Genomic DNA, 20,408 nt, shown 5'->3' with positions numbered 1-20,408 from the left:
GACAGAAAGTAAAACTGTGTTTACCAGAGGCTGGGCAGGTCAAGGTGGAGTTATTGTTTAATGTGTACAGTGTTTTTGTTAGAGATGATGAAAAAGTTTTGGTTATAGGTAATGGTGTCGGTTATACAACACTATGAATGTATTTAATGTCACTGAATTGTACCTTTGCATATAATAAAGTGCAATATGTTTTACCATATATGTTTTACCACACTTCAAAAAATGGTTACAATGCTTTTAAAAAATAATTTACATATATCCTTTGAAAGACAAAATTTAATTGCCATGATGTTAGTAATTTTTAAATAAAAAAAGAGTTGAGCCCTCCAACAATAATACAAATCACTGATAGTGCTTTACTTACCCGTTTGGGGCCACTAAAAATCTTTCTGGTATTTTCCTTTGATTTATCTCCTTGTTTATTTGGGGGCTTCTTCACACTTTCAGGCACACCAGGCAAATCCTCTGTAAAATCCAAGTTTTCTGAAACAGTAATCAAAACTAGCTAGCTTTCTATTATTTCAAATTGTCTACCAGACAACCTATGAACACTTTGAGGAGAAAGAGGCATATTGTGGGGAGAAAAAAAAAGGAATAAAAGCACCACAGAGTTGACAAAATACTCCAAGATACTAAGTCTCATTCTCCCATGCTCACTCCCTGCTTGTCCCCTACTCTAAAAGAAAATCAGAAACCTAGTTGCTGTGTATGTGCTCCAGTTTTACTGGCAAAATCAATTCTTTTCCAGAATTTGTTCTTCAAAGTTGATATAACTGTTAGTTATCTATCAACATTAATACTGGCATGGTCTAGTTTAAACACACACACACACACACACACACACACACAATCAGGTGATATGTACCTGTAACATTTTTCTAGAATTTAAGTACTCTGAATCATGTTGGCCTTCAAAGAATGCCTGCTTATATCTGAAGAGGCCACATTTTTTAAAAAACCCAAAAAAGGGTATAGCTATCCTTGGCAAAAGATACAGAATGACCTAGTACAATGTAGTTCCATGGTCTGTGGTACTCCCACAAAACTAACCAAAGGATTACACTAATTTCCAAATGGTTATATTCTTTTCTAGCCTAAACGAAAACAAAAAAGAAAAAAATAGGAAGGGGACTTCCCTGGTAGTCCAGTGGCTAAGACTCCACGCTCCCAGTGCAAGAGGCCCAGGTTCGATCCCTGGTCAGGGAACTAGATCCCATGTGCATGCCACAACTAAGAGTTCGCATGCCACAACTAAAGATTCTGCATGCCGCAGCTAAAGATCCCACATGCTGCAACTAAAGAGCCTGCACATGGCAACGAGGTTCCCGTGTACGGCAACTAAGACCCGGCACAGCCTAAATAAATAAATAAATATTAAAAAAAAAAAAAAAAAAGGAAGACTTGGGCTTCCCTGGTGGCGCAGTGGTTGAGAGTCCGCCTGCCGATGCAGGGGACACGGGTTCGTGCCCCGGTCCGGGAAGATCCCACATGCCGTGAGCCATGGCCGCTGAGCCTGCGCGACGGAGCCTGTGCTCCGCAACGGGAGAGGCCACAACAGTGAGAGGCCCGCGTACCGCAAAAAAAAAAAAAAAAAAAAAGCAAGACTTTTCTCTGTCCCAACCCTTAAAAATGTTTGCTGTTTCATACACTGTATGAAGACTCAGATTCCAACTTTGGATATATCAATCAGACAGTCTCTAATTTTTAAACATTATTTGGTATCAACATGACGTTTTTCAAAGGGAGCCTAATGATTTAGGATAACTTGCTCTCAAGGTTAGGATAAGAGCTAAGAAGGCTGTAGCAGGACTGGAGTTCAGGTTTCAGTACATAATTATTAATCATCTTCCGGAGAAAGCAAATGTGAAGCTGTCTACCCAGTCATATCTCAAGTGACTAGCAAGGCTGCAGCAAACTTCAGTTCTTCAGAAGCAATTCAACACAATGTTGAATTCTGAAAATACTCTTATTTTTTTGCAGTGGGGAGTAAGGCAGGCTCCTAGGGGCTACTCCTGTGTAACTCTAGTTCTAGCGATTCTAATCTAGCAAACCTATTTTTAGGCCAAATGAAGCAAAATGGTAGGTAGCCTCAAGTATGAGACACTCTATAAGAGAATCTATATATAAGAATACTACGGGATCTTTAGTTGCAGCCTGTGGGCTCTTAGTTGCGGCATGAGGGATCTAGTTCCCTGACCAGGGATCAGAACCCAGGTCCCTTGCATTGGGAGCATGGAGTCTTTTTTTTATTTTAAATTTATTTTTGGCTGCATTGGGTCTTTGTTGCTGTGCACGGGCTTTCTCTAGTTGCGGCAAGCAGGGGCTACTGTTAACTGCTGTGCGTGGGCTTCTCACTGTGGTAGTTTGTCTTCCTGCGGACCACAGGCTCTACACGCACAGGCTTCAGTGGTTGTGGCCCACGGGCTCTAGAGCACAGGCTCAGCAGTTGTGGCACACGGGCTTAGTTGCTCCACAGCATGTGGGATCTTCATGGACCAGGGCTCGTCCCCTGCATTAGCAGGCGGATTCTTAACCAACTGGACCACCAGGGGAAGTCCCTACTATGATAGTTCTAATTCACCATAATGACTCTTGTTCTACGACCCTCAAAGGACAAAAGCTCTATTTAACAAGTAAACTGATATAGGAAAACTGTATTTGGTTAAATACAAATAAATATAGCCCTTGTATCCCAGAGGCTTTCACATACTCTTCCCCACTCAACAGTCAATCCACTTCACAGAGTCCTTGTCAAGCAGTGACTTACTCATAGCAAAGCTAACCTATTACTTTTGTTTGTCTCTCAGTGGAGACTATCAACTCCTCAAGGACTTCAAGTCATTACTGGTCCTACTACCTTAAGGGACAAATTAATTTTTCACTGATAAGAGTGTATAAATACTTAACTAGCACTTTTTAATTTTATTAAGTTACGAGGATGATTCTTAAGATTTAATCTTAACTTCATAAATTTAAGATTTCTTTAGAATGTTTTTTAACATTTATTGATTGATTAGGCTTTTTTACTTTAATTTTCTAATATTTTCCTCATTACAACCATCTAATATCAATATAGTTCTAAATGACCAAAATCTATCCTTATGTCTCCATTGCATTTAGTTTTTCAAAACTGAAACATCAAGATGTTCAGTGTCCCTATAAACACACACACACACACACACACACACAAATTCTCAAGTGCTAATGGTAGAATTAAAATACAAATATGAAAAGACTCCCCAATTTACAAACTGGTTCCTTACAAGGTAGGACTTTATTAACATTTAAATGCTGTTATCTTTGGATAAGGTAATCTTTGGCACTAAACAGGTACTCCTATTAAAATTAAATGTAGTAACAAGCTAAAACTGAGTATCCAGGAGGAATCTAAGTAGCTGTTACTTAAGCCTGAAAAACACGTTTACTTGTAGTTTTTTTTTAAGTCTTACCTGCATTATTAGTACTAGACTGACTGTCCTGGGAATTATCACTGCTTTCTGGAGGAGGCTGCAAGGAGGGTGATGGAGCCGTTTTAGATCTTTTTTTGTTTGTCTTTCTTTCCACTTGACAGTCATCATCTTCATCATCTTCACTTTCACTGAGATCATCAAAGCCAAAATACTTAATTTTGTAATTAGAACTCCCAGAACCTCCTTCATCACCTCCTGTCTCATCATGATCTTCAAAACCAAAAAATTCAAGTTTAACATCTTTTTTAGATTTAGTATTACTAGGTCGAAATCTAGTAGTGGTCTTAGACGTTGCAATATCTGCTTTTTTTCTTAGCCGGCCAGCTTCTCCCAAATCTGCAGGAGTTGATGCAGTGAACTCATCCATGCTGCGTTCCATAGTATCCTGTATGGTAACATTACAAACTGACAAGCAAGATGGATGTAAAACAGTATAATCTCTAGTCCGTCCAACCGTCCCTCTAAAACTGGTCCCACAACTTACACTGCCTTTCTTTGCCTGATTCAGGCCATCTTTACTTGATTCACTGTTTGCTTTGGCTAAGCCCTGACTGGTGCCGTCCATTAGCTTATCAAAATTTGATGCTCCTTGTGAGGATTTTGCTTTATTGGCCCTACAATACGTCCTACAGTTGCTTGGCCTAAGAACACTTTGCATGATGTCTTCCTCAATGGCTTCATTTAGATTTTCCAACCGATTTTTAAAATCCTCATCCTTCATCTCCAAAAGAGGATCACTATCCAAACTTAAAATACAATCTTCTGATCTGCTATCTTCAAAGTCATTATCCCATTCATACAAACCAGTTCTTACAGATCCCTTGACTGAAGATGTTTCTGATGGAGATTCTGACCTTCTTCCAAGCTGGGAGTTCCAAGTATCATTTGTTTCTTTGATTTCATCAGCTTTGTATCCAGAAGCCACTGTAGTTTCTGCATTGGGTTTCTTAGTACTGTCTTCAGCATTTTTGTAAATATGGTAACTATTTTTTTCATGTTCTTCACTAAAGTTCTCCACTTTATCTATAAAAATGAAAAATAAGTCAAAGGATAAAAATATGAGTGACAGCAATGTAAAAGTTAACAAATAAAAGGGACATTTGGTTAATTAATAGTATAATTAATTATGAAATAACTGCAATAATTTTAAATTGTGAAAAAAATAAATGTTTACATATCTGATAATTCCCCTTCCAGTACACAGCTCTCATGTCTTCCAGTGACCTCTCCCTAGGCATCCACGTCCCTTAAAATTGTTACCCTAAACTCAAGAGATTTCAGCAGTGTTAAACAACAGGATCAATTCTGAATGACATATAAATAACTCAGCCAAACCTTCTAAGACATACTATGGATTTTTCAAATAAAAATGTTTAATCACTGTAAAGCAATTATACTCCAATAAAGATGTTTAAAAAATGTTTAAAAATTATTTAATAGAACCTTAACAATGTAACACAATTAATGAAAACATTCTGGCAATGTCTATTTCTCTGGGGTAGGGTTGCCCATATGGCATGCCAGCTCTGTCTAGAAACCTGTTCCAGGGTCAGGTTTCTTTATTTCTGCTTTCCATTCTTTTTTCTAATCCTAAAAGCCATACAACTTCAAGGCTCTTTTTTTTTTTTTTTTTAAACAGTGGCTCTGGTGCCTAAGTTACATGGCTACAGTGGCTATTTATCCATATCAGCCAGTGGTAAGTCTTAAATTGACTACTAATTTTGTACTTGGGGAATTCATTTTTGTTGTCTTTAATTTTATCATCAGAAATATTTTTTAAATTTTTCTAAATGAGATGGAAATGTGATTCAAACTGGTACTACAATTAATTCTCCAAGCACTTGTTAGTAGAAAAAGTCGGGTTAAATGTTTATGCCAAATAATAAAATTACCAAAAAACAAAACAAAACCAAACCTACATTTAAGAAAAGTCATTTACAAATCTCAATTAACAAACCATCAAATAAAAGCAAAGGGATGCTTTACATGAATTCACTGTACAATTTTTAATGCTACCCAATGGGTGTAAATGTAATTTATATTTACTTACCTCTACAAGGCAACTAATTTATAGGTATACCTGTTTTATTCTTGGATATTTCCCAGCCAAAGGCAAGGAACTATAGTGTTCATAATCTCAGAAGTACCAAATCAGTAAGTATACAATACTGAAAAGTTAAGAATTAAAAGCTGACTCTGACACCTGATACTTTCTTAAAGGGGCAGAAGCAAAGCCAAGTTTAAAACTAAACCTGAAGAAATGATACCAGTGCTCTTATAACAAGTGGAAAGAGCACTAGTAGCTGAATTTGGAGACTTGTGTTGCCCTAACCAACTAGCCCTATAGAGCTCAGGCAAGACCCTTAACTTTGGACGTTTTCCTGAGGGCTTCAATTTCCTTCTGTGCTCAAAAGGGAAGCCACTGACCCATACTACTTTCCAGCATTATTAAAGGAATTATTTGCTAAGAAATGCCTATGGGAATGCTTTGTATGCCTAGCTACACAGACGTCTATGAGATGTCGCTAAATGTTATACCACACCACTTTTATAGTTACATAGCATTCTACTGTCTTAATGTCACAAGTTATTTAAGCTGTTTCTAATTGTTTTATGTAATAAACATCCTTCTGACTTAAAAAAAAAAGGTTATGTCACAGTAAACTTTATTATCCATGTTTTTAAAAATTACTACTTCAAGTTTTACTTACCACTCCCATTTCCCCTAAAGTCAGAGAATATGTGTTGTGTTTTTAACAGTTACTATTCTCATGAGCTGCCTTTCATATGTAAATCTAACTCTGTTGTGAGTATACCTTATAACTTTAAGTGCAAAGAGTAATAAAAAGCCTTAGAGAAAGAAGTATTGTCACTAAAACTTATGTCATTAGTAAATACAATTTATTCATGTATTCAATTATATAGCATAAACAATCCTACAGATGAATTATTAAAGTATATTATATAATTTTTAAACTTCAGAAATACACTGCACAGATAAAACTAATTTAATCAACAAAGAGTTCTGCACAAGAAAAGCGATCTAAGTTTTCCACAACAGTATTCTGATAAATAAAATAAATGCTTTCTATACTCCTTCATCATTTAGGTCTTCAAGAAATATTCTTAACTATACCTTCAGAAGAGAAAGAAAGGCTATCTTGTCCTAAAATTCAAAATAGCAATTACTTTCAACTGCCCTCCTTCCCTTCCTCAAACATCCCAGCTTCCTTATCAGATAAACTCACTTTATATCTCAAAATATCAAGGGTGGGGAGGGGAAATAAAAATGAGTTGTTTCCTTTTTCTTTTAAAATGGCTTTTATTGAGACACTTTTAGGGCTTCTGCAACATTTCTACTTGGAAATCTTTATTTCCAGTTCTTAGGTGGCTAAACTGTTTTCTGTATGCCAACAAGGCTCACTCACACCACCTTAGCAAGGAAGTATACTCATCTATCTTTGCTCAAGTGTCCAACCTGGTACGCCCCCCGCACCTTTTCTTTTTTTTAAACAGAGAAGATAAATATCAGTATTTACTCTGTTTTAATCTAAACCAGCTATATAAACAGAAATGTATTTCTAGCAAAGATAACCGTTTAGGAGTTAAACGGATGAGTGCCAGCTCTGCCACTTAGTGGCTAAAATGACCTTAGGCAAGTCACCTTAACTTGGGACAGGGACTTCTCTGGTGGTCCAGTGGTTCAGAATCCGCCTTCCAATGCAGGGGATTCGGGTTCAATCCCTGGTCAGGGAACTAGGATCCCACATGCTGCGGGGCAACTAAGCCTGCACACCGCAACTACTGAGCACGCAGGCCAAAACTAGAGAGCCCACGCACCACAACTACAGAGCCCATGCACTCTGGAGCCCATGCACCACAACAAGGAGCCCACAGGCCAGAACGGAGGATCCCACGAGCCGCAACTAAGACCTGACGCAGCCAAAAATAAAATAAAATAAACATTAAAAAAAAAAAGAAGTTGGGACAGTTTCTTCATCTGAAAAAATGAACTAATAAAATCTGTCTCAAGGGCAAGCTGAACAGATAAAAGAAGATAATGTATCTAAGGATATATGCAGGTTACAGAACATCACACAAATGCAAATTATCATAGCTGTTACAACTCTGCCGCAATATAAAATATATTTTTAATAATCTTTTAGTGAGACATTTCTTAGTGGAATTTAACCTGTATGTTCATCAATATTCCCTTAGGTCCTGTGTCTATCAGCTTCAAGCAAGGAATCCAAAACTACATTCTAAGGCCTACTGTTCTTCCTCAGCCTAAAGGGTGAAGATTGGATAAGTAGAAAGTTTTCAGCAGAAGACTTAGCCTAGCGTCATCTGCAAAGATACTTAATAAATGCTTTTTAATCTCACTAGATTTTAGTATCACTGGATAGGTACTGAGTCTCTTGTATATTCAGTATTACACAAGGGAGGGAATTTAGCATAATAAAGGCTATGTGGAATTTGAGAAACATGGTATTGAACCACACAGCTAAGACAATAACTAGATGTGTAAAAATTTGGCAAGTCGAATTTCCTCTCTAAGCCTCATTCTGCTTATCTAAAAAACAGTAAGCAACCTCACATTAAAGATTAATTAAATGCCTATTATTCCCTTAAGATTCTTAATTTTGAAAGGAAATAGATGATTCCCTTAAAAATAAAAACACATCAGTACTTGCAATAACTTGAGTATATATGGTTTTATACAGGAAAATAATCAGGTGGGATAATTTAAGGCTTCCATGCGTAAAGTGAACTCTGAAGTATTTAAAAAGTGGGAAGGGAGGTTTGATCAGAGATTTATGAATGATTTCATGGGTTCTGCAAATCTTGTGACACTGTGTGAAAAAAATGCCTGTGCACACATTTTTCAGGGAGAGTATCTATAATTTTAGCAGGTTTCCAAACACTCCAAAATACATTTTTTAATTGGTAAATGACAAGAGAAGGAGCAAAATATCTGTGGGAAATCAGTGTATGTTAATTGCAGAATTTCAAATCTCTATGGGAAGGATTATTCAATAATATGTACTGGAACATCTTTTATCTTTAACCATAAAGCAAAAGAAATTTCATCAAAATTAAATGTCCATTAGAAAATCACTATTTAGGGAATTCCCTAGAAGTCCAGTGGTTAAGACTACACACTTCCACTGCAGGGGACACAGGTTCAATCCCTGGTCAGGGAACTAAGATCCCGCATGCTTCAGCGCAGCCAAAAAAAAAAAAGAAAGAAAAAAAATAAAGGATTAAAACACACACACAGGGCTCCCCTGGTGGCGCAGTGGTTGAGAGTCCGCCTGCCGATGCAGGGGACACGGGTTCGTGCCCCGGTCCAGGAGGATCCCACATGCCGCAGAGCGGCTGGGCCCGTGAGCCATGGCTGCTGAGCCTGCGCATCCGGAGCCTGTGCTCTGCAACGGGAGAGGCCACAGCAGTGAGAGGCCCGCGTACCGCAAAAAAAAAAAAAAAAAAAAAAAAAAAACACACACACACACACCAAAAAACGCTATTTAAGAGAACTACCATACCAGAAAGAGAGTGAGTGAGAGTGAGTGAGGGAGTGTGTGTGTGTGTTTGTGTGTGTGTGGGGGGGGGTGGCCAGGGCAGGGTGGGGGGTTGATTACAACTATGTAAAGAAGGCCCCAACTCAATAAGACACCCAATAAAAATTTAAAATAGAAAAATGATCAAGAGACTTGACCAGTCACTTGATAAAAAAGGATATTCAATAAACATATAAAATATAAATATATTAAAAGGCACTGACATTCATTGGTTATTAGGAAGAAGCAACTGAAACCATAATGAGATGCTACTAAACAACCAACGAAAGAGTTAAAATTCACAATGCCAAGTACTGCGGAGGAGGTAAAGCAACTTCAACTGCTCAGAATGGAAATGGGAACAACCACTCTGGCATTACCTACAAAAGCTAAAAAACGTAACAGTTATCCTATGACCCAGAAATTCCACTTCCAAGTACTTACCTAAAAGAAATGTATGCATACGTGCACTAAACGACTTATTAAACTTAACCATATGAAACTTCCACTTTTAAAATAATCAAGTATTAGAAATTCCACGTAGTTCAACATAAGGGAAGTACACTTATGACGTCATTCCAAAACAAAGAAATATAAATATCCATTAACAGTACAATCAATAGTGGTCTGTTAATACAAAGAAATACTGCAGAGCAATAAAAATAAATAAAACTACATATCTGTAGGAGTATATCTTAGTACAATCACTACAGAGAGCAATTTGGTAATACTTTTTAAAATTAAAAATGTACATATGAAAGAAACAGACTAACCCTGAAGCAAGCTGTTTTATTTACTCTACAAATAACTCTCCATGAGTATGAATAACATAAGCAACAAGGAAACTCACTAAAACATTGTTTCCTGATTTCTGCTTTCATAAACAATACAAATACCTATCAATAAAGAACTAACTAAATTATCATGCAACCACATGTCTGAATACTATATAGCTGTTAAAAAGAATGAGGCAGGTCTACAGATACGGCCGCCCTTAGGGAAAGGGATGACAGAAGGATAAAGGGAAAGTCTTCCATACCTCTTGAATTTTATATTGTCTATAAATAGTCTATTCAAAAGCCTTAAAAGTAAAAATTAACCAAAAAAACAAAAACAAAAAGTAAAAATTAACAAAGGTACATATTAAGTACCTTAAACTGTAACAGTGATCCTACAGTTATCTTTTTTTTGGAGTGCTGAGCTGTTAAAGAATTATATTTATGGGCTTCCCTGGTGGCGCAGTGGTTGAGAGTCCGCCTGCCGATGCAGGGGACACGGATTCGTGCCCCGGTCCGAGAAGATCCCACATGCCGCGGAGCAGCTGGGCCCATGAGCCATGGCTGCTGAGCCTGCGCGTCCGGAGCTTGTGCTCCACAACGGGAGAGGCCACAACAGTGAGAGGCCCGCGTACCACCAAAAAAAAAAAAAAAAAAAGAATTATATTTATGTATGAAATAGTGTCTGGAATTTGCTTCAAAATAATCCACTGTTGAAAGGGAGTAGGTGGTAATAAAAATGAAATAAGACTGACTATGAATTGATGTTTATTGAAGCTGGATACACACACACACACACGTATATAACTGTATGCTAGTCTGTATATACAAACAGCATATATACTACCTTCACCCTTCTTAGAAGAAAGTGAAGATATTTCCTTTCACTTTTCACTAAACCCATCATTATATAGATAAAGAAAAGTCAGCCCAGAGAGGCCAATATATGACAAAGGCTGCCAATTAAACCAATGACCAAGAGATCTCATAAAAAGAACCATATCAAATTCTAATACATATTACACTACCTCTAGTGGTGGCTGCTGAAAACTGAAATACTAAAGCAGATAAACCATCTAAACCCACATTAATATAAGAGGTCTAGATGAGATGAAGAGGTTAAAATCTAATGTGCTGGGCAAATTGCAATGAGTATCATCTGATGTGCTAAATACTAAATTTAAACAAAAACCTTTGACTTCTAAGGCGACTGTACAGATGATAGAGAAGTGGCTTTGGAGACCATGACCCATGAAATACAGGTGAGGTACGGAGAAAAGTTTAATTTGTGTGTGTGTGGTGGGGGGGGATGTGCCACCATTACATGGCAAGCTGCCTCTAATCTGAGTGGCTGTCATGCAAAGAGAGAACAAACTTATTCAATGTGTAGAAATCATTCAAATTCATAGAAACTAAAAGGACTGATGAGCATTAAAGGTCAATTAGAGGGACTTCCCTGGTGGTCCAGTGGTTAAGACTCTGCGCTCCCAATGCAGGAGGACCGGGTTCAATCCTTGGTCAGGGAACTAGATCCCGCATACCTCAACTAAGAGCCCACAGGCCGCAACTAAAAGATCCTGCATGCCGCAACTAAAGATCCCACACGCTGTAATGTAGATCCTGTGTGCCACAACTAAGACCCGGTGCAGCTAAATAAATAAATAAATATAAATATAAATAAATAAATAAATAAATATTTTCTTTAACAAATCAACTAGACCTGTCCAATGAAGGGGATGCCTAGGGAGGAGAGTGTACTCCCTTGTCATAAAAGAAGTATTTGATAAAATGGGACTTCATCAAAACCAGTAACTTCTGCTCTGCAAAAAAACACTGTTAAGACAATGCAAAGACAAGCCACAGAGTCAGAGAAAATGTCTGCAATAAATATGTCTGACACAATACTTGTACCCAGAATAAAGAACTCTCAAAATTCAGTGAGAAAATAAACAACCCAATTAAAACTGAGCAAAAAAATGTGAGCAGACGTCACCAAAGAAACTATACTGTTACCAAATAAGTACATGAAAAATGATCACCAGTCATGAAGGAAACGCAAAAGGCTGATTTCCTTAATATACTAAGAATTCAGGGCTTCCCTGGTGGCGCAGTGATTAAGAATCCACCTGCTAGTGCAGGGGACAAGGGTTCGAGCCCTGGTCCGGGAAGATCCCACATGCTGCAGGGCAGCTAATCCCGTGCACCACAACTACTGAGCCTTCGCTCTAGAGCCCGCGACCCACAACTACGGAGCCTGCGTGCCACAACTACTGAAGCCTGCATGCCACAACTACTGAAGCCCGCATGCCTAGAGCCTGTGCTCCGCAACAAGAGAAGTCACCGCAATGAGAAGCCCACGCACCACAATGAAGAGTAGCCCCTCTCGCCGCAACTAGAGAAAGCCCGGGCACAGCAATGATGACCCAGCGCAGAGAAAAATAAACTAATTAATTAATTTAAAAGATTTCTATGAAAAAAATATATATACTAAGAATTCTTACACATCGATAAGTCTAATGAACGTCCCAGCAGAAAAAGCAGGTAGAGACACATAAAAGCAATCAATAGAAAAAGAAATAGAATGAATTAATAACTTATGAAAAGACACTCAATTTCATTCACAATTAAAAATCAGAGTACACAATGTTATATAATAATTATACTTCAATAAAGCTGGAAAAAGAAAGTAAAACAATTGAACTATATACTTACTAAGCCCTCAATATGTGCCCAGTACTGTCCTAAATACTTTCCATCTATTAATTCATTTAATCTCTTAGCAACCATCTGATGTAGGTACTATTACAAATTCACAAGCCTTTATCCACAATTCTACCATCTAAAAAGCTCTGAAAACAAAGTTTTCTCATAATGCATTTTGAAGCAAAACCTGACCTCACCTAAGTGAGGCTACTGATAGTATTTTCTTTTTCTGAAGAAACAGCTGTCTTGATTAGAGTGCTGCCTAGCCCCTGACGGGTGTTAATGTAAAATACATACACTTTCTATATTCCAAAATAATCCCAATTTCAAGACAAATCTGGCCCCAAAGGTTTCAGATAAGGAAATGTGAAGCTGTATCCCATTCTGCAGATGAGGGACGGTAGATTTCAGTCAGTAGACAGTTGACAGCCACATAGTTAAGTGGTGTTTATTGTCTGAAAAATAAAGCAACTTTTTAAAGAAAACAAAAACACTGGAAGCAACCCAAAGGTCTGATATCTACAAGGAATTAGTTAAGAAATTACAAAACATAGGGAAATTGACACACCATGCAGCAGTATTTTTAAATAAAAAACGGAAGGAGGCCAGAAAGAAAACTTTCATATACTGACATAGAATTATTCCCAAGATATATTAAGTGAAAAAGGTACAAAACAGCACGTTATCATTTTGTAGATCTAAATACACACACATATATGTAACTGTTTGTATTGCTTGTAGGTGCACAGCATATGTCAGAAAGGGTAACAAAATTATGAATGGTCGATCACTCCAAGAAGAGCTGGGACAACTGGAGAAAGGGGCTGGGAAGCTTTTAACCACTATCATTTTGTACCATGTGCAGATAGATTTTTTTAATTTAAAACTTTAAAACATAAAGATGTATATATTCTAAAGCAGAAAAAATTAAACCCCCAAAATAAACAAAACTTTTTTTTTCTACTTTCAGCTAGACAAAGTCCAAAGTCAGACAGAATGATATGCTAGAAAAAAAAAGCCACAGTTAGTGGGAAATTTGGCAATACCAATTGAATATTTAAATGTATATGCTCTTTCAATTCTAGATGTTTCAACTTCTAGAAACATCTTCTGCCACTATACTGACAACATGACTCTCAAAAACATAAGTAGAATGATGTTCCAAGTAGCATTTATTTGTAATAGCAAATGACTAGAAACAGCCAAACTACCCCTAAGAGACTAAAGTATGGTACATCCATATAATGGAAAACCATGAAGCTGCTAAAAAAGAACAAGGTAGATTTATAAATACTGATGTGTACATCTTAAAGATTTTTCTGTGTTTTTTAAGGCACAATACACTATACACACACAGTATACACAGATATATATCATGCTCCCATTTATGTGTTTGTTTTTAAGGATACACAGATTTACATGCTGTGCATATTAAAGATTATGAAAGTCTATGTAAGAAATTGTTAACAGCACTTGCCTCTGTGAAAAGGAACTGATTTTTCACTGTCAATGAAGGTATGTGGCTATCTATCAAGGGCACTTAAAAACTCACAGGAAAAACATGGCACATCATCCTCAGTGAATCAGTTTTACTCAAAGATTTGGAAGGTAAAAAGTACTTAAAAAGTTGAGCATTTCAAGTGGTAATTTAAAATGTTTTATATTTTATAAAGCATACCTATCAAACACAAAGCCCACATGTAATTTTAAAGATAAAACAGTAAATATAAAACAACTTCAGGGACTTCCCTGGTGGTCCAGTGGTTAAGAATCTGCACTTCCACCACTGGAGGCATGGGTTCGATCCCTAGTCGGGGAACTTAACATCCTGCATGCTGCACAGCACAGCCAAAAAAACTTCAAAAGCAGCATTCAGCTGGGCCCACTACACAAAGCAGTCCAAGTCAACTCAACTTCCCCTCAGTCCCCATCAACAACAGCCCATGGAGAGCCTTACTGCCCACTGCCATTGCCCACCCACACACCAAGAAGCTTGTCTGCTCCTGCGGCCTCCTGCTCAAGCTGCCTAACTCTGCCCACCCTTGCAGAAGAACAGGGAACCACACCCACATACCCAAGCCAATCCTCAAACAGTAGGCCACCCTGACAATTAACTCTTCAAACTAGATACACAGACCCCTGGAGTTACTCAAAGACCTTCCAAAACATATACAGGCATAATTAAGTTTTAGGGACATTCGTTTCTAAATCCCCATCTTCCTCATGTACTCTGGTCCAAAAACTGATCTACCAACCCATCTGGGATTAATCATTCTTCTCCCACGTTACAAATAATGGCATATCCCTCACCTACCCCTAATCTATGATACACTGCTCCTACTCCGGCATGACCTATAAAGAAATAATGTGATACATTATTAGCTTCTGTGCTTAATAACTGAGTAACTCTAATGTCTTGGTAACAAATCCTTTGCATGTCAGGTGGTTCCAATTATTGCTTTCCAAACAGAAACTACCATAGCAAAACTCTCTCCATTCTTATTTTTGTCAATATGGTATCTCAATATTTACATGTATTAAAAAATAGGAATAGGTTGATGCCAAAGACTTTGTAATTCTAGCAATAGTATTCATCCACATATACATGAGCTAATTGAAAAAAGGTGCCACGCATGTCATTAAGAGGTGTATTTCCAATAAACTTTGCCTTTAAGACTCACAATCACATTTGATCAATTACCACTAATAATTGTGGTAATAACTTAATCTAGAAGAATTTTTAAATACTTAAAGCATCAGAATCACAGAAAATTCTTAAAAGTTCACATTTAAATTTATACACATATTTTTGTACAAAGAATTATGAAAAGATGACCGTTAAAAGACATATTCAGGGGGCTTCCCTGGTGGTGCAGTGGTTGAGAGTCCGCCTGCCGATGCAGGGGACACGGGTTTGTGCCCCGGTCCAGGAAGATCCCACATGCCGCGGAGTGGCTGGGCCCGTGAGCCATGGCCGCTGAGCCTGCGCGTCTGGAGCCTGTGCTCCGCAACAGGAGAGGCCACAACAGTGAGAGGCCCGCTTACCGCAAAAAAAAAAAAAAAAAAACAACCATATTCAGGGACTTCCCTGGTGGCGCAGTGGTTAAGAATCCGCCTGCCAATGCAGGGGACATGGCTTCGAGCCCTGGTCCGGGAAGATCCCACATGCCACAGAGCAACTAAGCCTGTGCGTCACAACTACTGAGCCTGCACTCTACAGCCCACGGCCACAACCACTGAGCCCACATACCACAACTACTGAAGCCCGTGCACCCTAGGGCCCACGTGCCACAACAAGAGAAGCCACTGCAATGAGAAGCCTGTGCACCGCAACGAAGAGTAGCCCCCGCTCGCCGCAACTAGAGAAAGCCCGTGTGCAGCAACAAAGACCCAAAGCAGCCCCCCCCCAAAAAAAAGACATATTCATTAGGATCAAACTCTAAAGGGGAAGTGGGATAGAAATACAATTTCAAAAAGGATAAAGGGTGCTGTAAATCTTCTGGCTGTTAAAGAAAAACTTGTTCTTTTTTTTTTTTAAATGTATGAAAGTGAACAGCAAATACTTATGTATTTGTAAGCAAGAAGGTGATTACAATAAAAGACAGGATGGCAATTACTTTGAGGTGAAGGAGGGGACACAAGGAAGAGCTTCTGGAGTGGCTGGCACTCTTCTGTTCCTTGATGTGGGTGGTGGTTACAACAGTGTTGCTCTTATAATAATTCACTAAGCAAAACATGTATTTCTAGATATTTTATTATATTGTGTGATTTTCTGTAGCTGTGTTTTATTTTACAATAAAAAAGTTAAAGAAATCACTATGATACCTATTGCATGTCAGTTTTATTTTAAAATGCCAATACTTACAGGAAATTATATTATTTTACAGAAAATGTATATCCTTTGCAAGCATTTCAGTATTTTCGTGACCAGCAATCCACACCTAGGTACTTGCCCCAAGAGGAATGTGGACATATCTCTACACAAAAACCCAAATGGAATTGTAAGCAACTTCATTCATAATTGCCAAAAACTGAAAACCCAAATGTCCTTCAACTAGTGAATGGATTGTGGTGCGTACAATGGAATACTAGTCAACAATAAAAATACTGATACAGTGCTCGCTTTGGCAGCACATATACTAAAATTGGAACGATACACAGAAGATTAGCATGGCCCCTGCACAAGGATGACAAATTCGTGAAGCGTTCCATATTTTTGGCATGGACATGTATACACTACCAATCTAAAATAGATAGCTAGTGGGAAGCAGCCGCATAGCACAGGGAGCTCAGCTCGGTGCTTTGTGACCACCTAGAGGGGTGGGATAGGGAGGGTGGGAGGGAGGGAGATGCAACAGGGAAGAGATCAGGGGACATATGTATAACTGATTCACTTTGTTATAAAGCAGAAACTAACACACCACTGTAAAGCAACTATACTCCAATAAAGATGTTAAAAAAAAAAACCTGATACATGCAACAACGTGGAATACTCTTAAAAGCATTATGCTAAATGAAAAAAGCCAGATTGAAACTGCTACATACTCTAGACCTCAGGTATATGAAATTTTGGAAAAAACAAGGCTGCAGGGACAGAAAACAGATCAGTAGATGCCAGCGTTGGTGGTGGGAGAAGGGACCCACCATAAAGGAGCATGAAAGAGCTTTTGACAAGAGGGAAGTAGTCTCTATCTTGATAATGATAACCTAATTGTGTACATTTCCACAGTTTTTTTTTTTTTTTTTTTTTTTTAGATACTGCACCAGTTATCTTCTACTTGCCCTTCCAGATCTACTCTCCACCCTGATCTCAGCCCCGGTAGGCTGACCTGTAACAAAGTTTCCTTACCCTCAGGCTTCCATCGGGTTCCATCCATGAAGAGCCTCAGGACAGAGGAGGGAAGGAGCAGAGTTAGGTTCAAATACTTTATCCTCAAGCACCCTCTTTATGAGGTCCCTTCAAAAGAAGGATACTGCTTTTCTTAAGGTGGCCTCTAAACGGCTCAATTAATCCCTTGCCCCTGTGAAACTGGGTGATAATAGCTTCACTGCAGCTAACCCAGGCTAGGCTTTCCCTAACATTCCTCCCACACCTTTGTAAATAGCCTAAAACCCTCCTGGTTTGAGGCTAACTGGGGCATGCCATGTTTCCAAGTGTGACCTTGACTGATAAATCAAGATGAAAACTTAAAAAACATATGAGAAGGCAAACACATCTTGTCATCTACCTCCTCCTGTACTCTAACACTCAAAATGTACCTGTACTTCTTTCCCATCTCCTAATCCAACAACCCACTACCCCCACCTCCCCGTACCTTTTAAGTCCAGAGTATTCAGGCCTCAGTGACCAGCAAACTCACACACACCTGGGGGTCATGCCCTCTATCACTTCCTCGCCCTAACTGAAACCTGACTAAGGACGCTACTTCTCCTGCAGTGCCCTCTAGTATCTCAGAGAAGGATGGCTTGCCCTTTATAAAACTATTACTACTCCCCACTCATAAAAGCCCATTCCTTTGAGGCTTGTGTCACCTAGTTACCCTCTAATATTCCTCATATCTGTCATCTAACAACCTTATTCTTCATTAAAGGATTTTACACGAAGATTTATAATCTACCCCTCCATGCCACTTTCGCTATCATCCTGAATTCCACCAAATTCCAACCCCCTGACCTCCCAGTTCCTTAATCTTCTCCCATCAACAGTCTTCTACATTCCATCTGAGCCACCAGTTCACAGTTTCATCCAGGAACTTGTCATGTCCTAAAATGCTTCAACTTTCAAATATTAAAAAATCAGATAACCCACATTTTAGTCACTACCAACTATCCAACTTGCTTGTTCCAGTAATCCTATTCTTGACTTTTACTTAATAAGACTCTCAGTATACTGACCTCTCTTCTCTTTCTCCTACCCACCCACCCTGTCCAGTTAGTAAACTTTAAACTGCACAGTCCATCATTTCAGTCGCTCTCTGGTTGATAACCTAAATTCTTTCTTCTCTATCTGTTCATTCCATATCTACTCAGACAAAATGCCAGTCCAGGGTAATTCTCATTATTCTATCCAATATTCTGTATTTTGTGTAGGTTCTGGCTAATAGGGCCTACTAAAGATGAGGGGGAAACACACATACTCAATGGGGAGATCAGCAACCATGAGTTTTCAGTGATACAAACTTCAACTAAGGCATCAATAATGTCCAGAAATTCTACTTTCTCCCTAGATAGCTCCCTCCTTTTCCACTTTCTGCAACATCTATTTGAACCCTTTGCTCCTCCCCTACAACCACCACATACCCATCCTTTTTTCTTTCTCCCTTACAGAGATGACTTCTTTTGCCACTTTACGGAAAGAAAGAAAAAAAAAGAAGCTTTTGTTCATAAACTACCTTATCTTCCATCTTCCCATTAAACTCACATTTTCACCCACCTTTCCTCCTAGCCAAGAAATGCAGCATCCCTTCTCCTAAGACCACTCTCCCCCTGGGTTTTGGATCCTATGCTTCAAGGCTCCCTTGTGTAATCAAACCTTCCAGAACCCCTCATTTATCTCTAGCTGCCCCTTTTCTTCTCTCCTTCAAACATCTTTAACAAGTTGTGTACACTTGCCAACCCCATTTCCTAGCTGTGTACTCACTGCTCAGACCACTTCTATCCAAGCTGTAAAATCCAATGCCTGCTTTGCAGTCCTCATTTTCACTGATTTTACAGCAGGAATTCCAATTCAGTAGATCCTTCATGAAACACTTTTCTGTTGGGTTCTATAAAATATCACTCACATGATTTTCCTTCAGGTACTCTAGCTTCTCCTACTCAATTTCCTTATCTAGTTTTTCTTCCTCTTCTCTCCATCCATTAAGTATTGCAAGTTCTTCACAGTTCAGTACTTTTCCTTACATTCTCTGTAATGACTTCTAATCCTGTACTTTCAAATAACATTTATATGCTGAGTCACAAATTTATCATCGTTAACCAAGACTTCTTATCTAAGTTCCATACCAGCAGACCCTGCTGCCTCTTGAACGTTATCTCACAAATAACTTAAACTCAATGTATCCAAAACTGAACTCACGAACTTCCCCTCATAAAGGTCCCCTTATCTCAATGAATGATACTACAACGTACTCAGTTGCTCACCTTAGATACCTGGGATTCATTCTTGATGTCTCCTTCCTTATAGCCCACATCACCAAGCAGGTTCACTTTTATCCTTTCCCAGTGCACCAGCAGGTCTCAAGTCAAACGTCAGTCTTGCCCCCAGGCCTCACTCAGACCAAGTAAATTAGCCTATATTTCACAGCATCCTATATTTTTCTGTCATTTTCTGCAGAAAATGTTTGTCTTTATTCAATCTGTCTTATTCTTTATTCAATCCATCTTGCCCACTAGAATGTGAAAGAGCAAGATCTTGTTCATGGACATACATCCAACACCCGGCATACAGAAGACACTGAAATTATAGCTGGATGGTTGGAAGGAAGGCATCCCCACAACTACTTATGAAAAATTCATCCTCCTCTACCACCAGAGGTCTGGAAAAGTTGAGGACTATTTCCTAAAGAGTCAGGGGCTGAACCATAAAAATATACGGTGCATCATCTTGTTCTAAATTCTAAGAATATGGAATACATGTTGAAAATGCTCTGAAAAACAACAAGCATTACAAAAATGTGTTGCCATTGTTTTAGAAATACTTATTTATCATAACCAGCAGAAGTCAACAGTTCCAACCCTAGAGGACAGAGACTATGCTTACGGTTTTCTTGTACCAGCTCATGGCTGGTATTCAACCTGGATCTGAGAAGAAACTTATTAGTGATTACCTGCACTTGTGTTACTGCTCAAACCCTGAGAACGAACCTCCTTTCACAAAGAAACTCCTTTACAAGAAACTA

At 38.6% G+C, this 20,408-nt stretch overlaps 1 protein-coding gene across 2 annotated transcripts in view; it reads right to left on the bottom strand.

The window, feature by feature from the left end:
* The window catches only part of WAPL (WAPL cohesin release factor), a 77,273-nt gene that overhangs the window by 48,240 nt on the left and 8,625 nt on the right, over positions 1 to 20,408 (bottom strand). For both annotated transcript variants that reach the window (XM_081251937.1, XM_081251936.1), the window contains 2 exons: positions 3,450 to 4,493; positions 365 to 483 (listed from right to left, as the gene is read on the bottom strand). In XM_081251937.1, the coding sequence (XP_081108063.1) occupies positions 365 to 483; positions 3,450 to 4,493 (1,163 nt within the window). The remainder of the gene's footprint in view (positions 1 to 364; positions 484 to 3,449; positions 4,494 to 20,408) is intronic.

Source organism: Mesoplodon bidens (assembly GCF_964165515.1).
Source record: "Mesoplodon bidens genome assembly, chromosome: 1".
Classification (NCBI taxonomy): Eukaryota; Metazoa; Chordata; class Mammalia; order Artiodactyla; family Ziphiidae; genus Mesoplodon; species Mesoplodon bidens.
The sequence above is the reverse complement of the archived record's forward strand: the minus strand, read 5'-3'. Positions and strand labels throughout refer to the sequence as shown.